This window comes from Diceros bicornis, chromosome 9 (genome assembly GCF_020826845.1).
Source record: "Diceros bicornis minor isolate mBicDic1 chromosome 9, mDicBic1.mat.cur, whole genome shotgun sequence".
Lineage (NCBI taxonomy): Eukaryota > Metazoa > Chordata > Mammalia > Perissodactyla > Rhinocerotidae > Diceros > Diceros bicornis.
In genome coordinates this window covers 74,859,506-74,880,295 of record NC_080748.1, presented here as the reverse complement: position 1 = coordinate 74,880,295, position 20,790 = coordinate 74,859,506, and the positions used below count along the sequence as shown (strand labels likewise).

Sequence of the window (20,790 nt, the reverse complement as noted above, 5' to 3'; positions counted from 1 at the left end):
GTCTCTGTGGGAGAGATCACTTGGCGAATTACCCCAACAGTCTCTATCACTCAGACAACCTCTCCATGCTGCCACTTATTTGGGGAGATTTTTAAAATAACACTAGTTCAGGAATCCTGCTGATTTTTGAGATTAAACAGTTTAAGCAAAAGCAAATTATAACCAGTTGTGGCTAAAAGGACCATTTCTTTTATTCCTATATGATTCAGACAAAGGCAGACAGATTTCTATACGAATCTGACTGTTATTCTAAAGGAGATTAGATAGACAGTGCAAATGGCTTATGGGTGGGGTAATAGCTTAGAGAAATTTTGTCATCACGTTTCCATGCATGTAAACATAATTATATAATAACTTAATTAGCATGGCCCAATGATTATATGTTTTAAAAACAGCACAGTGAGAAATTCCAATTCTTGAATTGTTCCAGACTTTCAACCAGGAGTACGTAAATTCTGTGGGAATTCTTTGGCATGTAGGCCTTCTCATCTATAATAATCACCTAGATACACTTAGCCAATAAGTTATCTAGAAAGAGAAAAGGACAGTTCCATGCAGAAAAAGAAATTAAAATAATCACCAAAACAAGTCCCTTGTTACAGTTTAACCCAGACTATAAAACTTCATTTGGGGCAAATGGCAGCCCTCAGTGAAGGGTCCTTTCCACCTGTGTGATAATTTTGGTTGGTCTAATAAAATGTGTTGTATTTTTTGGTCTCCCCTTACCCTAGTTTGTGATCAGTGTAATAATCATCATCAATCTGTTTGTTTTCCTCTTTCCTAGTCTCTGTATCTTACCAAACAAACTTTGCCGGATGAGGTAATGCCTCGGTTTACAAAGGCGGTTCAATGAATATTAGTACCAGAAAATATACATCTTTCTTTTCTCTGGGATATTTCTCACCAAAAAAGCAGAAATAAAAAGAAAGAGAACTAGCATGGTGCCAAATGTGTTACATAGCCTCACTAAAGACACATTGACTCTGTCACAGTGTGAAAATAATGTAGTCCACAAACACAAAATTCTAGAACCACCTTTTTAAAAGCAAAGCACAATTGGATGAAAGCACATGATAGTGTTTTTACCGTATTTTAAAAAGCAACTTGGTAGCTTTAAAAAGCTTTTTTGTAGTCTTTTAAAAATCATTCTGTAATTGACATTTATTAAAGTCAGAATAATGTCATGTTAGTTACTTTATTTTATCCTAATAATAGGTACTATGATACAGTGACCTGGATAAGGAATTTAGAGTATAGTTTCTGGTTTTTCCCCCTTACTGGCCTCAAGAGAATTCTCTAGATTTTCTGTACTTCATTTTCCTGATATATATACAAAATGTCCTCCTCTCTGGAGTATTAGGAAAATTACCTCCATAGTAAGTGATGATTTGTTTTTACTCCTTGGAGAAAGACATTACGTGATGTTTTATATAGTGCCATCTTTCTTGGTAATCTAGGTCAATACTGTAATATCTTTGCATCCCTATATATATTTCTGCTAATGCATACCATTTCATAATTTAATATCTCAAATTGTATGTCAAACTACATTTATATCAGTAGTAAATTGATTTTACAGCCACATACAGAAGATATCAGTTTGTATTTAAATTATGATTCTTTAAGTCCTTTCTTTTTCTTAAACATTTCTTTCAGACATGTTGGCTTTTATGCTTTTTATTAAAGCAAGTAGAATAGTATTAGCAGTGCAGTCAACTCTTGATTATCGTTGGTGATTCTAGCTGATAATACAGATCTTTACATCGTTGACTTAACTCTTACATAACATTCACTATGTGTTGGCACTATTCTAAGAGCTTCACAAATATTAACGAATTTAATGCTCACCACAACCCTTTGAGGTAGATACTGTTATTATCTCCACTCTACAGATGAGGAAACTGAGGTATGAAGAGGTCAAAGAACTTGCCCAAGGTCACACAGCTAGTAAGTGGCAGAGCTAGGTCCAGGGACCAGCAGCCTGGCTCTCAGCTCATTTTCTTAACCCTGTGCTGTGCTGCTGCCTCTGTCTGTGTGGGAAGCTTCGGAAATCTCAACCTCACCACTCCTGCCATCCTAACAGCTCCCTCAAGTGGCTCAATTGATTGATTGACTCCTGTCCAGGTGCCTTCCTGGCTCCACTGTTTACTAACTATGTGAGTTAAGATAAGTTGTTTGGCCTTTCTGTGCCTCCGTTTCCTTATCTGCATAAAAGAGTTTAATAATGTGCATACTTCCTAGGGTTATTGAGGGATTAAGTGAGTTAATACATGTAAAGTTCATAGAATTATGGCTGGCACATAGCAATCATGCAATAAATGTTTGTTATTACTTCCGGAGTTGAAAAAGAGTTATAATTGAATGGAAACATTATTAATATCTCCCCTCTCCCCCCAGTAAAAGGCAAAGAGGGAGATAAGACCCCAAAGTAAGCCTTCTGTAAATAATCAAAAGTTGACTGTGACCATATCGTTCCGCCAGCCTTTCTGTTTGCAGCCACCGGCAGTAACTTGTGTTATAATTCATGCAGGCTATGGCCACTCGGACGCAGACGTTCTTCACCAGTCATTACTTGAAGCCAACATTGCTACTGAGGTGTGCCTTACGGCTCTGGACACTCTCTCTCTGTTTACACTGGCATTTAAGGTTTGTATTGAACAGCTGTTCGTGTTCAGAGCTTTACCTTTTAAATTCATTCTGCCTATTTAGCTGAACCAGCAACAACTTCTTGTGTTGTATTTTTGCTTCAGCCAACTATTTTGCCCCTGTAAGGAAACTATTAATCTTTAAATTCCCTTAATGAAGCCATTCCACAGTTAATAACTTGAATTCCCTGGAATATAATAAAGTTTAACTGGTCGGGGTATTCCGCATGCTTGCAAATGGTGGAAACAGTCTCTGGAGGTGATTAACTTTTAGCTGGAAGAAAGCATTTATCTGGGGAATGTGGCTTTGCTACGCCCTCGAGGGTGATAAATATGGGAACCTAATCAGGCGTATCTCCCTTTATCTTTAAGCATATCCAAATGTGGTAGCAATTAAAATTAGATATTTATACATAGAGGAGCAATAAGTAAAAACATTTACCTTTTAAAAATTTATCTGTTACTAAATTAAATGATAGAAGCATTTCAGGGATAGAAAATAAAAGGTGGTTTTGGTCTTATTTTTAGGATTTAGCAAGTAATTTTCAAGTAGGCGGAGATGGTCTTTTTAGCCACTCTCTTGTTTTTTAGGAACCTAACACTTCCCATTCTTGCTAAGTGATTACTTCCATTTCTAGCACAAAAAGGGGAAAATGAGTTAGTGTTAATATGCTATGAATATTGAAACAGTATGTTAATTTGTAAGGGCATTTGGGAAATATAACCAAAGTCATTCTCTGTTTATCTCCATTTCTTGCAAAGCACATTTCTTTTTTTTTTATATATAATTTTATTTATTTATTTATTTTCCCCCCAAAGCCCCAGTAGATAGTTGTATGTCATAGCTGCACATTCTTCTAGTTGCTGTATATGGGACTTGGCCCCAGCTTGGCTGGAGAAGCGGTGCGTAGGTGCGCACTCGGGATCTGAACCCCGGGCCACCAGCAGCGGAGCGCACGCACTTAACCGCTAAGCCACGGGGCCGGCCCGCACATTTCTTTATTAGAGTAACAGTAGTTATCCTGATGTTGCTTTATTATAATGTTCCTTTATTCTTAGCAGCCAGGCCACTCATGTCCGCATGAAATGTCATTACTAGGAACCCAGTTGAGAGATGAGGATCCTAATAGAATGAGTATGGGGAGGCAACAGTGTCTTATTACATGGAGCCTCTACTCTAGTGGCTCTCAAATTGTGGTCCCCAGGCTAACAGAGATGCAGACTCTGGGGACTCGTTAGAAATCCAGATTCTTGGGCCCCGACCAACAGAATCAAACGCTTCAAGTGAGAGCTGAACACTAATGGCTTGAGAACCACTGCTCTACTAAAACCATGTTTGAAACCTCTTTCTATTTTCTTTTGGATATTTTTAGTTAAAAATTTTTATGTAAATAGGCAGTGAAGTGTTTAATGTGAATATTTGCCTTGTATACCTGTATCAGTGCTAACCGTGAATCCTTAAGTTCAGAACAGTAGTTAGGATACTTTCTTCCCCTCTCTGCCTGGGCCCCACCATGTAAATGAGCAGGAGACCCTAGAGCTGCATAGCACGTGTGGGCCTGGCACAGTGGGCAGGGGTAAGGGCACACACAGCACAGGTGTGGTCTGGCATCACCATGAGAATAGTAACAATTTCCTTACTTCCCAGCCTACAGCTCTTAGTTGGCCCCTTTAGATTGCTTCCCTGATATTAAAGAACAGTATTCATCAGGGTTCCCAGATGTCCAATGTCTGGCCACCAAAATAGGTTCTGACTCTCCAGAGAGAAACATCTGATGGTCTCTGATTGAAAACTGATTGTGACATTTATTGGCTGAATGTCTTTGGGAAAATTACTTCGTGTCTCCAGATCTAAGATTTCTCATTTGTAAGACTGGAAAAATAGGATCTGCCTCACAGGGCTGTTGTAAGTTTAAAGTAAGATGACCCTTGGAAGGACCTAGCACTTTGCTGATACAGACCAGGCTCCGGTACACTTGGGAGCCAGCCATATATACAGAAGTACCATGGGCTTTAAATCCCAGCTCCACCATTGGCCAGATTTTAAGCCTTGGGTGGGTCTACTTGACGTCTCTGAGTCCTGATTTCCTTACCTAGAACATGGCAGTTATGCCTATTGTATACTAATGAATCTATATGAAATGTCCAAAAACACCTACCCTGTGTCTGGCACGTAGTAGGAGCTCAAATGTTGACTCTAGTTTAGCAATAAGCACTTTCCCAAGTGTTCACGCCTTCCTGATCCTGTGATAAAGGGTCTGATCCCTGACACCCACAGGAAAGATTCAGCTTTAGAGCTGAGGAGTCAAAGTCTATGTGCCTGTGTGCAAAAATGTCTGGTGTTTAAAGCTCAGCACCCCCCTCCCATTAAAAAGTGGGAAGATGGGCAGGTGTTATGGCATTAATGCGTGTCGTGCCAAGCTGTAGGCTTACTTGGCCTAGATTCACAGGTTCTTGAGGCCCACTGGCGCAGCAGCCACTGGGATCTTCGTCTGCAAATACTTACTCAGCTGAGGCATCTGTTGGAGCATATCAGAAAAATTAAAGTATTTCATTGAGTTAGCGGACATAATTGTTTGCTGAAAAATCATTTTCCACAGATACAGCCCCATGGTTACTGAGTCCCTTAATTGAGCACATCTAATAAGTTGCCTAAGGCAGTGAAGAAATCTAGTTCTTAATGAGAGAAAAAGTTTGAAAAGATTTAAGCCTTGAATTCTGGTTATTATTATTCTATTACCTTCCTGCTATATTCTGAGTGCCTTCTGTGCCTCAAGCATTCAACAACAGCCTGGCCTCATAGATCTTCTCCCCCATTTTATAGATGAGGAGGTGGAGGCTGAGACAGGTTAGGACATTTGCCCAAGATCACTACATAACTGGCCTATCAAAGCCCTTGTTCTCCTCTAAGTTAAGTGTGTGTGTGGGAGGGAGGGAGGGAGGAGAGAGAGGGAGAGGAGGGTGGGGGGGAGGGGAGCTAAGCTGAGTGAATATCGACGTAGTTGAATGATCTCTCATACAGGAAAAAGGAGAAAATTACCAAGCACTTATTGGACGCTGGTACTTTGCTGGGTGCTTTCACATGTGTTATCTCATTTAATACATAAAAGTGTGTTTAATAAACCAAGGTAGTTACATGCAGAAAAATACAGTTCTCTGGCTATTTTATTTTATTTATTTTTTTGGTGAGGAAGATCGTCCCTGAGCTAACATCCGTTGCCAGTCTTCCTCTTTTTTTGCTTAAGGAAGATTGTCCTTGAGCTAACATCTCTGCCAGTCTTCCTCTATTTTGTATGTGGGATGCCTCCACATCGTGGCTGACGAGTGGAGTAGGTCCGCACCTGGGATGCAAACCCAGGCTGCTGAAGTAGAGCACGTGGAACTTTAACCACTCAGCCACAGGGCCGGCCCCTGGCTATTTTATAATATCTATTAACACAATCCCAAACCAATGCTGGCCTTTACATAGTTGATAATATTTTTAACGTGTTCACAAATTTAATCGGAAAATGTGTTTTTAGCAGTTCCACGTGGTGCCTTTCTTGATGGGAGCTGCACGGTGAGAACCTGTACATGAGGATGAGGGACACTGTGAACGCCCAGGGTGAGGAGCCCTGGGATAATTGGGCTCTTGCAGGGAGTTTGTGACCTGATTTACACAACCATGAGCCTGCTCTGCAAAGACACGTGAGGTTTAGGCTGTCTTAGTGATTGTTGAGCATCTGCCACTGAAACAGCTCTTCTTTAAACTAGATTTTTAAAGTTATTTTTAAATTGATGTATAAATAAAAATAAATACCATATGCCTAGCTGTCTTAAATAGCGTGGCTCCAGATATCTCATTTTGGCACCCAAGGTTTAAGGTTTGGTTTTCTTCTGTTCCTTGATCTTTAAAAATTACTGATATTGTGTGTTCATTCTCTGAAAGGCCCATTTCCCTTAGGAGGCTGTGTCACAACAGTCAAACTGAATCCACTTCAGACAATTTCTGAGAATTATTTATAACCTGTTCGTCACCTTATTGCTAGAAATAAGTCCTGCCTTTCGTATTATTCTAACATCTCATTTAATTTCCTGAATGAAATTTTCTCATCCTCAATAAAAGTTTGTAGGGATAAAAAGGTGGAAATGAGATACCCTCTATTGTTAGTGTGGTTATTTCTGAGTGGAAAAGTGAAGGGTGATTTTTGTTTTGCTTTCCTTTGTCCCTGTGGGCCTTTCTGAATGTTCACATATTTTTTATGTTTAGTGTATATTACTTTCTAATTAATGAGAAAGACAGAGAGACACACGGGGGGGGGGAGATAATTAACTGGAAGATTAAGGAGGGGCAGCTGGTAGACTGGAGTGTTTCCAGGATGACAGGTCCTTTACTCCTGTAAATGAGCGTTCTTTATACCTTGTATAAGTGAGTTTGAACTCCATTCTTGCAAGTAAGTGTTGAGATCAGAACCCAAAAAAACTAATTTCTGAAAATGGGAAGCAAAAATCTTGACCAGAGAGAGTGAAAGGAAAGACAATTTAACTCTAGGGGTTAGAACTTGGAGATGAGCCAATTCAGACAGCAAGACAGGGGGTCTTGGCAATTTTTGTATGAGCCATCTCTCCTGGACACCTGGTAGGAAGAGAGGTAGGAAGAGGTAGCAAAGAGAGCTGAGAAAATACAAGCTCACATCCAGATTCACCCAAACCTTAATCCCTCTGTAATTAGGAAGAACCATGGCTCGTGGGAAAACTGGTATTCACAGACAACAAACTATGAAGCAGTTCCCAAAACACTGGAAACAACTTTTTTGTTCGGTTGGTGAACAGCTGCTCATGGTTGAGAATTCTATCATACTCAGTTAATTAAGTCATATTATGCTCATTAAATTGCTTCTCTTTCACACGATGGAATTCAATACTGTACCTCAGTATTTCATGATATAAAAATCACTGTGAATTCCAGGTGTCCTACCAGCTGTGAATGCATCTGTGACTCACTAGACCTAAAAAAACAAAACTTATTCCTTGAGTAAAAATTTTTCTCCAACAATAAGATGAGGTAAATCTTCAAACTATTACTCCAGCCATAATTTGCTACATAACGGAATTATTTGGACATATGTTATCTCTGTTTATTTAGCTAAATCGTAAGACTGGTTTGAGACACTGTCCTCTTGACATTTTTTTATTACCATCATTTTTGCCTACTTGTGCAAAATGCACACATGTGCCTCCTCCCAAACACACTTTGTTCAGACAGGCTTGTCTGTATTTGAAGATGCAGCTCTTTAGTGTCACACACGTTTAAGCACGATGGCTGCGTGCTGGCCTCTGGCTGGGTGATGCCTCTATCTACTGGTCTGTTCAGCTATTGATGGGAGTTTTAGCCAACCAGGCTTACAAGGTGTTTAATTAGTGTGAATTTGCTGCTGATGTGAGGAAATCTTGAAGAATGATGAGAAGTAATTCATTGTGGCCCTCTTGTTTTGTTTTATCAAGAAAAATTCATGATATGTTAAAATCCTGCTAGCCACCACTTATTGAGCTAGACCAAAGTATGTGTCAGATGCTTTCTGTACTTGACCTCAAGTCTTCACAGTAGCTCTGCAAGGTCAGTTTTAGGGTCGCCGTTTTACAGATGAGAATGGTGAGACTTGCTTACCTGCACAAATCCATGCATGTGGTAAATGGTGCCTGACCAAAGCCTACACGTTTTCCACCTTACCAAACTGTCTGGTTATTCATAGCTTAACAGAGTGTCTGAGAAGCCTGGAGAAAAACCCTCACTTTTAGAGGACCTGTTTCATATACCTCACTTCAGTCTTTTTCCCAGCCTGTTAATTCGCTGACACCTGTAATGGCACTTCTTTGTTGGAATTAAGATGTCACAAACATCACCTCTGTGTCAGTTGCTGGTATACACTAAAAATAAGTAAGTAAATGGAAGCCCAATCAGTAGTGAGCAAAAGTGGTCCTTTAAACCTTATTACCGTGTGCTGGGAAGTTTTATAATTAGTCCCTCACCTAATAGAAAACAACTCTCCAAAGCATAAATTTATTCATAGGCTTATTTGTACTATGGATTCTCTGCTTTCCTAGAGCATTCATGGCAGAGTTTGTTTAAGTTATAAGTTGTCTTAGTACCTAGGAAATTTAACCTCTGAGCCTGAAAATTGTACGAAACCTATTAGAGGTGTCTGTTGTGTCTCACTAACCAAGCTGTCCTTGTGTGTTTTAAGAACCAGCTCCTGGCTGACCATGGACATAATCCTCTCATGAAAAAAGTTTTTGACGTCTACTTGTGTTTTCTTCAAAAACATCAGTCTGAAATGGCTTTAAAACATGTCTTCACTGCCTTAAGGTCATTAATTTATAAGGTAAGTTGTTTCATCAGGAAAGGTCATAATTGACTGTTGTACGTTTTCCTCTTTCCACCTGGAGTTGCAGGGAGTGCTAACCTTTATGTGGTTTATTTGCTTTCTTGGGTTCCATCTAGTTTCCCTCGACATTCTATGAAGGGAGAGCTGACATGTGTGCTGCTCTGTGCTATGAGATTCTCAAATGCTGTAACTCCAAACTGAGCTCCATCAGAACCGAGGCCTCCCAGCTGCTGTACTTTCTGATGAGGAACAACTTCGACTACACTGGAAAGAAGTCCTTTGTCCGGACACATTTGCAAGTGCGTGTACTTTAGCTTTCCGTTGCAATTGTGCTCTGTGGAATTCTGTTGTAGCAGGAAAACTTTGAGTGTCACATTTACCGATTTACCTCAGCGTAAGTACTACAAGATCTGGCCAAGAGATGGAAAATTCGAAGTCACATTTACTGATTTGGTTTATTTCATCCTCCACATTGTAAGGTTTGGGCCCAGGATGTGTTTCTTTTTTTTGTTTGTTTGTTTTGTTTTGTTTTTTTGAGGAAGATTGGCCCTGCACTAACATCTGTTGCCAATCTTCCTCTTTTTCTTTTTTCTCCCCAAAACTCCAGTACATAGTTGTGCATTGTAGTTGTAGAGTTGTAGGTCTTCTATGTGGGACGCTGCCTCAGCATGGCTTGGTTAGCAGTGAGTAGGTCCGCACCCAGGATCCAAACCGGTGAACCCTGGGCCACCGAAGTGGAATGTGTGAACTTAACCACTATGCCACTGGGCCGGCCCCCAGGATGTATTTCTATTAGTAAATTGACATTTAAATATTGAATCAATATTGGACTGACTGAAATTCCATTGAATCAAGGTATATTAGAACCTATGTGAGGTTGCCTGAAGTAAACATCTTAGGTAAAACACAAAAAGCCCAAAGTGGTTCTTTTCGTCTTCCATCTATTGACACACCTACCATCTTTACAGATTAAAATGTCCCCAGTTCTCTGTTCTGGGAACCATGCAAGATACTGAAAAGTCTTACGTATTTTTGTAGACTCTCTTTTTCTGCAAACACATATAGGAGTGATTCTCCATCTCTGTATTTATTCCTTTTTTTAAACAAATATTCATTTTTTGCACACTACATGCTAAGATTCATGGATTCAACCGTAAACAAAACAGAATCTTCTAGAGCCTGGCCCTCATGGAATGTACAGTCTACTGGAGGACAGACAAACCCCGAAGCTCTTGTGATGTGGTGTGCCTGCTGCTATAATAGAGGAACTTGAGTGCACCAAGGAGGCGCATCTGGCTGGGGGCCAGGGAAGCTTTCCAGAGAATGTGAAGGATGAACAGGGGTTAGCAAGTATGGAGGGTGAGCACGTTCCAGGCCACAGATGCACCATGGGAAAGGGCCTACCTGGTAAACTGGAGAAGGTCCTTGTGGTGGAGGTGAGAACAAGTTGAAGGGGCATCATTGCATATTTGGAGGGATCTCCTAGATTCCAGTGCTGAGAATGGATTGGGGGAGTTGAGACCTTAGCTGGGAAGACCTTAGGGAAACCTTGGTCAGATCTAGGCCAGAGAAGATGGTGTCCTGGATCAGACATGGTGAGGTTAGAAGGAAGAGGAGATTGAGTTGACAATATTAAGTGATTGATTGTACCTGAGTGTGGTAAAGGAAAAGGAGGGAATGAGGATGGCATCTGCATTTTAGCTTGAGTAACTGAGAAAAGACAGTGCCATTCATAGACCCCCAAAAAGACAGATCCCCCGTTGCATAGTTAATATGTACACATTTTAATAAAAAATGCAAAGGACAGTCCACTTATTGAATATTTAGTACATATAAGTTCAAACCAAAAACTGAGGAGGTAATCATAAGGTCTCCCTTTTTGCCAGCCCTAGTGGTCTAGTGGTTAAGATGCGGTGCTGTCACCGCCATGGCCTGGGTTCCTTTCCTGGTCAGGGAACCACACCACCCCTCTGTAGGTTGTCATGCTCTGGCGGCTGTGTGTTGCTGTGATGCTGAATGCTATTCCACTGGTATTTCACATACCAGCAGGGTCACCTGTGGTGGACAGGTTTCAGCAGAGCTTCCAGAGTAGGTACACTAAGAAGAAGGACCTGGCCACCCACTTCTGAAAAAATTGGGCAAGAAAATCCTATGAATAGCAGGGGAGCATTGTCTGGTACAGCGCCAGAAGGTGCGAGGATGCTGCAAGAAGACCAGGCAGGGTTCCACTGTGCTGTACACAGGGTCATTAGGAGTCAGAATTGACTCGACAGCACCAACAACAACAACCGTTTTTATTAGAGAAAGTAGTAAGTAAGTAACTATCCGAGTGATACAGACTTATCTGATTCACATTCCCCTACACTCTCCTGATTAGCATTTTGATTAGCAAACAAAATACTTCAGGAAAACAAAATCACCTTCTGGAATAATTCTTGGAAGGTGAAAAAGATGACTCAGACATTGTTTCCTATGCTGGAGTGATCTCTCTTCAAAACTTCCCCTTTGCCCTGTCCTCACGCACATCCTAACTAAAGACCAGGAGCCAAGCCTGGGGAGTCATTTGAAGGTGAATTGATTTGCTCACGTTTGTGTGTCCTTAAGGTCATTATCTCCGTCAGCCAGCTGATTGCAGATGTTGTTGGGATTGGGGGAACCAGATTCCAGCAGTCCTTGTCTATCATCAACAACTGTGCCAACAGCGACAGGCTCATCAAGGTGGGCAGCCCGGTCCTGTTTTATTTTTCACTCTGTGTGTTATCATCTGGTATGTATATGGACAGGCAGAACACAGCTGAAAGCCACGTGTGCTTCTTCCACCTTCGTTTCAGCACACCAGCTTCTCCTCGGATGTGAAGGACTTGACCAAGAGGATACGCACAGTTCTGATGGCCACCGCCCAGATGAAGGAACACGAGAACGACCCAGAGATGCTGGTGGACCTGCAGTACAGTCTGGCCAAGTCCTATGCCAGCACTCCCGAGCTCAGGAAGACATGGCTGGACAGCATGGCCAGGATCCACGTCAAAAACGGGGATCTCTCCGAGGTAGCTCTGCGAGCCTCTCAGTCTGGGTTGTTGAGAAAACTAATTATGCCCCATTCACTAAAAGAAGCCAATTTTCAGAAAAATTTCCCAGTAATTAAAAGAAGCCAATTAAAAATATGTGATACTTTAAACAGTGTTAAGCTCAGTGTTACTTCGCAGTCATCTAAGCATTTTCATAATTTACAACATCGTAAGGGGATATTTCTATCATGAAAGAGCATTGTTTGAAAGTTCCCTGTTTGAAAACGTCCATGTTCATATAGATGCCTGCTAATTCAAGTGCACTCAATTTCTGCATCAAAACTCCTCTCTAGTTCTAAAATTCAGTTATTTTATGATGGAATTAAATTTTCCTGTAATTAAAGTAATGATAGGGCATTGCTTTTTCCTTTTCGAGGTAGTCCACTTCCATCTGTGGATGTGGTAGGTATCAGAGCACTTCCTCGTGTACAGAGCTGCCATGTTTCAGTAGACAGCTTGGTGGGCCAGGGGGGCAGGTGGCATGCAGGGGGTTGGGTGTGTGGGCTCCGGAGGCAGACTGAATCCCAGATCCACATTTACTAACTCTGTGATGTTGAGCCAGTTTTTAACCCCTCTTTGCCTCTGTGACATCATCTGTAAAATGGGAGAAATTAAGGAAAACAATAGGCTGTAAGGCAGGTTCTGTGTTCCCATGAAAACTCTGTTCAGGGTTTGTGCTAAGACATTTAGGTCTGATCAACAGCGTTATCAAAGAAGCGTGCTTTTACTTTTAAACTTCTCTAATTTCTTAAATTAGTAAAATTATGTTCTACACCTAAAAAATTTATGTAACCATTTTTACTTATTGATTACTCGAGTCCATTCTGTTTGACCATAAATTTAATCTAACTATACGTTAGCAGTAATAAAAATGAATTACATATTATTATTAGTAGTAGTAATTTTTCTGTCATTGTGACAAGAACCAGGAGTTCAGGCATTAGAACCTGACAGTGGGTTCATTTCCAACAGCTATCTTTGATTTTTTATAACATCATGGCAACTTGGTAAAAGAATTTATTTTTTCTTTCATTTTAAGGTGTTTATAATGTTATCCATTTAACATTAAATTGTAATTTTGGTTTAGAATTCTGTTTGGAAAAAGTTACAACTTCATTTTTTTTGAAGCTGAAAGAAAAATATGTTAGCCCCTGAAATTTGAGCAATTCTCTTTGAATCTAGGAAGGCACATGCCTTTTCTTCAAATGGTTCTCTTTTCACTTTAAGAGAAATCATGCAGAAATCTTAGATATATTAAGAACAAATGCTTTTTTATCTTTAAATTTTAATAATTCTAAATAGAAACAAGCCTTAGCAAATTTACCACCATTTGTCTCAGTTCACAATTTATTTGAAAATTTCAATTTATGTGAATTGTTCCACTTTTTTCAAAAGGTAAGATGTCAGCTATTAGAAACACTAATTGATGCCTTGAGATCTAATATAAGTACATACAGTCAATAGATTTCTGTTTGTGAGCATTATGACGTGCTTTATAAATGGTGATTCTGAAGCATATGTCTTTTATTATAGGCAGCAATGTGCTATGTCCATGTCACAGCCCTGGTGGCAGAATATCTCACACGGAAAGGTGAGGAACAATTCCTGTGTTTTGTGAAATGAATATAAAGCTGTACAAAGGAGGAAAGACAAGAGAGAGCCACTCATAAAGATTTGGAGATGGGAGAATTTGTGTGTGTGTGTACTGTATTCATTGTTTTATTTGCTGCATGACATTTGCTTGACTTGGTAGGCACAGCAGAAAGGACAATATCAAAAGCAAAAGTACAGCCAGCCTTGATTGCCTAGTGGTTCAAGTTCGGCGCACTCTGCTTCGACAGCCCACCTTCCGTTCCCCGGACACAGAACCACACCTCCCATCTGTCAGTAGCCATGCTGTGGTGACGGCTCACGTAGAAGAACTACAAGGACTTACAACTAGAATATACCACTATGTACTGAGGCTTTGGGGAGGAAAGGAAAAAAAAAAAAAGAGGAAGATTGGCAAGAGATGTTAGCTCGGGGTAAATCTTTCCCAGCAAAAAAAAAACAAAAACAAAAGTAGATGGCATTTAGTCATATAACTTCTTGCTATGGCTCCACCTTTGCAGAAACTAGTTAATGAGCTTTGTATCTGGCTGTCCCTGACCAGCCAATCTCGAGCTGAAAAGATTTTATTTTCCCTTAAGATAGTTCCCCCTGGAACTATTTATCAATCAAAAGACAGTTGTAAGAGATCATCAGACAGCGTGTTCTGGAATGCAGCCCAGTTGGCTTTATTGTATGAGAAGGCAGGCTTGCTGTCTGGAAACCTTGCCTCCCCGTGGAAGGAGAGAGCAGGAATGAGTGCTGCCCGTTTGTGCATTATGAGTTTGTTCCCAAATTAGTAGGCCATGAATTCTTTCATAAGTTCCTTTTAGTTAAACACCAGTTGCTCATTTCCATTTCCAAATCGAGAACATTGAGGTTCTTAGAAAAGCTGGTTGTGTGTGCATGCGTACTGGATCACAGCAGCGCCAGATCTGGCTAACGAGGAGTACGTTTACAAAGTGAGAAATGAGATAAAGTCACAGATGCTGAGGCCAGGGAATTTCTGTATATCTGGTACAGCTGGCTCTTTGGACTGGAATTTGAGAGTCTAGGCTTGTCATACATCAGAGCCCAAAAGAGAAAGAAATTAAAGAAGGGCTCCATATTCTCTTACTACCAGCACGATTTCCTGTTGAGACTTTTTGTCAGGTAATACGTTTCCTGGTGTTTAGAAGCAAACATAGCCCTCCTGCCGGAAACACCCCACTTCCCCTACAGTCACAGCACCTGCCAGAGGAGGCGCCAGGGAGATGAGCTTGAGGGTGGGCCCAGCCCCCCACCCACATGAAACTCAGATGTCTGGGGATTGTATCTTTCCACTCTGCGTGGATGGACTTGCCTCTCCTTCCCTCCCTTCTCTTCCTCGCTTCTCTGTCGATGGCAGTCCTATTCCTGTGGGCAAGGAGACGAAAGCACTTTGTTCTACTGGAACAGTTGTTATAGTTATTATAGTTGTTATAGTTGTTCCACTGGAGCTGAGTTGTGTATTTAAATGTACTCTGCATCCTCAAAGTGGGGGTTTGGCTTTTATAATTTTGCTTTTTATACGTTAATGTATTCTCAAGCTTCCAGATTAATGCTTTTCATAGGGGAATCTTTTTTCTCCATGTAACAAAATAAAAGCAAGGCTGAACTAGGACAGTAGCAGAGGCATTAGGCAACCCATGAATGGCTTAGAAACCTTGACCAATATGCAGCAGAAAAAACTCTGACTTGAGGATCTACTCTTTCAATACTTGATTTCAAAATACTCTGTGTTCCTCTTTTTCCGAAAATATGGAAGGTCTCAATTCAAGTTTTGACTTCTATTTGATTTTATGATAAACACCAATCTCAATATTAGAGTGACAAGGCATTTCAAGTCCTTCTTCACTCAATCATTTTTGCCCAGCTAACAGTGTCCAATTGACAAAGCTTTTCCCAGTGACTCCAAGGTGAGTAAAGGCCCCAAATGGGCTATTATTGCTTAAGGATACCTTCTCCCAGGTATTTATCCCAGCTCCAACCTTACACCATTCCCCCTTGGAGAGCTGAGTGCCTAGGCCCCTGAAGTATTCATGCTGTGTGCTCCTGCTCTTCAGTTGCAGGGAGGAAAGAAGCCTTCTCCTTACCCCTCAGGCAGCTGATGTGGAACCATCTAAGGCAGCCTCTCAGCTCGCAGCTGTGGCTATTGAGTTCCATCTTGATTTTATAGACTTCAAGTTCTAATCAGAGTTCTGGGTTACCCCCAGCCATAGCAGATAACATGACAACTTGAAAGAAACAGAGTTATTATTTTTTTTTTTATTGATATTTTAATGGTTTCTAACATTGTGAAATTTTGGGTTGTACATTTTTGTTTGTCCATCACCCCATATATGACTCCCTTCACCCCTTGTGCCCACCCCCCACCCCCACTTCCCGGGTAACCACAGTCCAGTTTTCTCTGTCCATGTGTTGGTTTATATTCCACATATGAGTGAGATCATACAGTGTTTGTCTTTAGAAACAGAGTTATTTTTGAGTCATATATTTTTCTTTGATTGACTTTGGTTTCTTTATTTTTCTTGGTATCTGAGCATGGAACATCTTACCAAATCAAATTATTGTTTATTTGTTATTATTTTACTATTAATTTGATTCAGTACCTATTTCAGTTTGTGTACAATTTATTTAATGATTGCATACCTTTTAATAAAGATGAGTGAAAAATAGAAAGAGATGAGAAAAAGAAACATTGCAGCAGATGAAGATTAAATATGAGGAAGCAAATGAAGAAAAGCATGCAGTGGCCCCCAGGCTCCCCATGGGAATGCTGGCCTGAAACCTAAGCGATTTCAAAATCAGTTATTTCATTCAACACAAAAATATACAGGGCAGGAAGAACCGTCAAGGTTCATCCACGTTCAGGTTGATAACTCTGACTCTCTCCCCTGCTCTCTCGATTCCTAGGCATGTTTAGACAAGGATGCACAGCTTTCAGGGTGATCACCCCCAACATAGATGAGGAGGCCTCCATGATGGAAGACGTGGGAATGCAGGATGTCCATTTCAATGAGGTGAGTGCTGGAGTGTGCGTGGGTTTTCAGTTACTTCAGTGTCTCAGAACCTGCTGTTTGCCCTGCCAGTGCATCAGATGGAGGCTTTTCTCTCTGCAGCTGCTGTTGACACACTTCGCTCTAACTAAATAATTCTCTAGACAACTGAAACAGAGCAGCGGAAGCTTTCTGCCATTCTCCCTTTCCTGGAATTCCTCCTTTTCTCTGGAAAGACAGTTTGAGGAGCTAGTTAGTAGTGAAGTGAGGCTGAAAGCTCAAAAACTGTGGTACAAGTTTCAGTATTTTGACCATAAGTTTCTTATTCTTTTCAGCAATTCATTTCTGCAATTCTTGGGTTTTATTGCTATTTTAATCTGACTTTTAAATCAGTGTCTCCAACACTAGACATCTCCCCAGTGTCTCCATCGTCTCGAAAAGCCATGAGATGCCAGGCTGGGCTCCGGGGCATAGCAGCCCCTGTTCAGGACCCTGGTTCCTGCCTCCACTTGAATGCCGTAGCCCAGGTTCTGCATACCATTGGTAAATAGGACCGCCCTGTCCCACCCCCAGCAGAGACCAAAAAGTTTGACATTAGGTCACTGTAGCAATTTCTGCAAGTTTCTTGCCAAAACAAGAACACCTTGCAGCCACTTATCTGTAACTAGAGCATTTTGAAATAAAGCTAGGAATTTAAACAAATGCCAGTTTCCTGCTTGCATTCCCTGAATTTCCTCTTCGGTGAATATCTGCCAGAAGGGTTTTTCATGTGTGTCTGCTCCCCTCAACTCAGGGCAGAATGAAACTGTCAAGGGAAGGCTTTTTAGTCCTGCCTATCTTTTAAGGGAAAATAAAGTTGTATGTTTCTTCATGTGGAGAGAATGAACGGAGAAAGGAATAAACGTGTCTGCCTGTGTTATACTTATTTTTGTGAAGTGGAGTCCTACAATTAATATTATGGCTTTTAACTGTGTTCTTGCCAATAAGTAGGGCCCGTGAACAAACATCCTCCATGACATTAACCAGTCCATAAATCAGTGGTTCTCAAAGTGTGGTCCTGGGATCCCTGAGGTCCCCGAGACCCTTTCAGGAAGTCTTCAAGGTCCTTACTCTTCCGACTGAATGTCTGTGTGAGGCTGGATTTTCTTTGTATACGTCAAGCAAAACAACATATCCAACAGATTAAGTGCAGAAGCAAATATGAGAACCCAGGTTTCTCCTACAAAGTCAGACATTAGAGAGAGTTGCAAAAACGTAAAACAATGCCAATCTTCTCCCTAATTTTTTTTTGAAAAATATTATTCTTTCATTAAAAAATGTTATTTTCTTTAACACTCAATAGGTTTTTGTTGTTTTAATTAAATCAATAAATAAATCTTCTTACATTTTTTCAGTTTCTATATCTAATATTATAAATGTTGAGAGAGAACACCCATATAAATAAAAGTTCTCAGGAGCTGGCCTGGTGGCATAGTGGTTAAGTTCACACGCTCTGCTTCAGCGGCCCGAGGTTCATGGGTTCGGATCCTGGGTGCAGACCAATGCACGGCTTGTCAAGCCATGATGTGGCGGCATCCCATATAAAGTAGAGGAAGATGGGCACGGATGTTAACCCAGGGCCAATCTTCCTCTGTAAAAAGAGGAGGATTGGCATCAGATGTTAGCTCAGAGCTAATCTTTCTCACAAAAAAAAAAAAGAGAGAGAGAAAAGTTCTCAGTAACTTTTAAGGAATTCTCAATAATTTTTATGATATATAAAGGAATCTTAAGCCTAAAATATATAAGAACTACTATCATAAATTGTCTAGTCTCAAATGACCCTCTAAATTAAAAACTAAACATGAGAAAAGAGGATAATATATTGAGTGTGTCTCGTATTTAAATATTAAAATAATATTAACCACAATAAAATTTTCTAAGTATCCTGAAAAAAAAAAAAAAGCAAGTTGGTTATTACATGGCATTAACAGTTCAGCTGTCTCTCCACCTTGAAATGCCTGGACAGATGGTGATTTTTTATTTTTTACTATGGAGTGTGAAACCTGTCACTGAGGTAACAAGGCCCACATGCTCTTGGCTTTGAATCCTCACTTCAAAGTGGATTTTGACTGGGTTTTTCCCTGAGAAGAGGCTTGAATGGATTGTCTACTTGCAGAAACCACCCTTGTCCTCTGTGCCAAGTCAGACCTCCAGAGTGCAACATTTTATTTAGAATTCGATAAGGAAAGCAATGATGCCAAGAACAATTAAATATTTGAAACTAAACACTTCTCAGTAACGTGTCCTGCAGGGATAATAAAATGAAGCTCAGGTTCGCTCATCTGATTAAGTAATAGGTTGGAATAATCACTACAACCTAGGGAATTAGCTTATGGAATCAAGTGGAGACTTTATTGGGAAAATTTGTGAATGGCACCCGCTCTGAGTAATAGCTAAACATGCCACAGGTTTGATGATAAAATAACTTTATCAGTTATTTTCAGAATATGGATTTTCCACCCTGTCCTTGAAGCATAAAGTTGGTAAATCTTTAACAAGGTCCATAGTACATGATGAATAATGATTAGGATGTGACACAGTGTGGTTATAAAGTCGTGAGCAAGCCCTGCACATCGCGAATGAAACTAGCCAGGAGTGGAAAAAAATAATGTATGTTCTGAAAGCCAGGAAAACAGAAATTGCCACATACAGTTTTTTGCTTTGGGTATCAGGATGTTTCAAGAAAAAGAGAAAGTTGAAAATCTCTGCCAGAGAAGGAGTTTTGGGAAAAGCTGACGGGAATAGGTGTATAACACATAGCTTAATAAAGTCATTGTCCTTTTAATCTGCATTATTACATATATTTAAATGCCGAAGATGCTCACCTAACGTGATTTTAGAAGAGCTACCTAAAAATACACAATTCTCCTACCAGCAGGCCTCAGATGAATTTTTACTGATAGCCATTCATCTTCCCTGACTCTGATCTAAAAAAAGACTCGCTCCCAGCTGCTTTTGATTAGATAAAGTGAAACATCCCATTCCTAGTAACAATTTTGTTTCACACGTTAGAGCCTGTGCAGACTGAAGAATTCTGAGTCCCCTATGGTGTCAAAACTCCACACAGCCCACGTAGTTTTGAGATCCCTCCCTCATTATTCCATCCAGTCAGGGTCCTGGAAGGACATGGTAGGACACTAGGGAAATTGAAGAAAGTCTACTAAAGGGGCTATTTTGAAAAGTTTGGACAGGGTTTAGGGAAACCAACAAGGAATATTGCAATATCCTTGAAGTTAGCAACAGCTGGGCTGCCACCCCTCAACCTGTGAGCTAAGGGAGAGGACAGAAAGAAACTAAACAGAGGGGCCGCCTGACAGGACCCATGGGGTTTAGGGGATGGCTCCATCCTGGCACCCTGGCAAGGAGACAACAATCGAGGAGCCACCCTACTCTCACTCTCCTCCTGCCTTCCATTCCCCTGCTGGGCCTTCCATTGACTTAACTCAGTCAGGAGCCAGAGGACAGGGAGCCCAGCGGTCCTGGTGCATCGGCTTCCCAAAGCACAGAGCGAGGGAGGGCAGAGCCAAGAGGGACTCTAGGGGGAAAATGGAAAGTACAGCCCATCCTCGTTATTCACCCACTTGCTAAAATTTCTTTGTAACCCCCGAAATCAATACTCAATGAGGCCCTTTTGTGGTCATTTGGGGGTATGCACAGAGTGTCGAAAAATTTGAGCACACACATTCCCAGCTGAGGTTGAACAAGGTAATGCTTTGCCTTCTTGTTTCCGCTCTCATGCTGTAAACAGCTGTCCTTTTCGTGATCTATTTAATGCCATGTTTTTCACATTTTTGTGCTTTTTTTGGTGATTTTGCTGCTTAAAACGGCCCCTAAGTGTCGTGCTGAAGTGCTGTCTAGTGTTCCTGAGCACAAGAAAGTGGTGATGTGCCTCATGGAGAAAATACGTGTGTCAGATAAGCTTCCTTCAGGCATGAGTTATAGTGCTTTTGGCCATGAGTTCAATGTTAATGAATCAACAATAGATCCTAAATTAGGTGTCTTTAAACTGAAACACACATAAAACAAAGTTATGTACTGATCAGTTGTCGAAAATTTTGTAACCTGAGGC

At 40.8% G+C, this 20,790-nt stretch overlaps 1 protein-coding gene across 6 annotated transcripts in view; it reads left to right on the top strand.

Annotated features, from left to right (window-relative positions):
* The window catches only part of DOCK9 (dedicator of cytokinesis 9), a 282,353-nt gene that overhangs the window by 234,598 nt on the left and 26,965 nt on the right, over positions 1 to 20,790 (top strand). For all 6 annotated transcript variants that reach the window (XM_058548414.1, XM_058548411.1, XM_058548416.1 and 3 more), the window contains exons 39-45: positions 2,531 to 2,646; positions 8,870 to 9,007; positions 9,127 to 9,309; positions 11,615 to 11,728; positions 11,842 to 12,057; positions 13,612 to 13,669; positions 16,600 to 16,706. In XM_058548414.1, the coding sequence (XP_058404397.1) occupies positions 2,531 to 2,646; positions 8,870 to 9,007; positions 9,127 to 9,309; positions 11,615 to 11,728; positions 11,842 to 12,057; positions 13,612 to 13,669; positions 16,600 to 16,706 (932 nt within the window). The remainder of the gene's footprint in view (positions 1 to 2,530; positions 2,647 to 8,869; positions 9,008 to 9,126; positions 9,310 to 11,614; positions 11,729 to 11,841; positions 12,058 to 13,611; positions 13,670 to 16,599; positions 16,707 to 20,790) is intronic.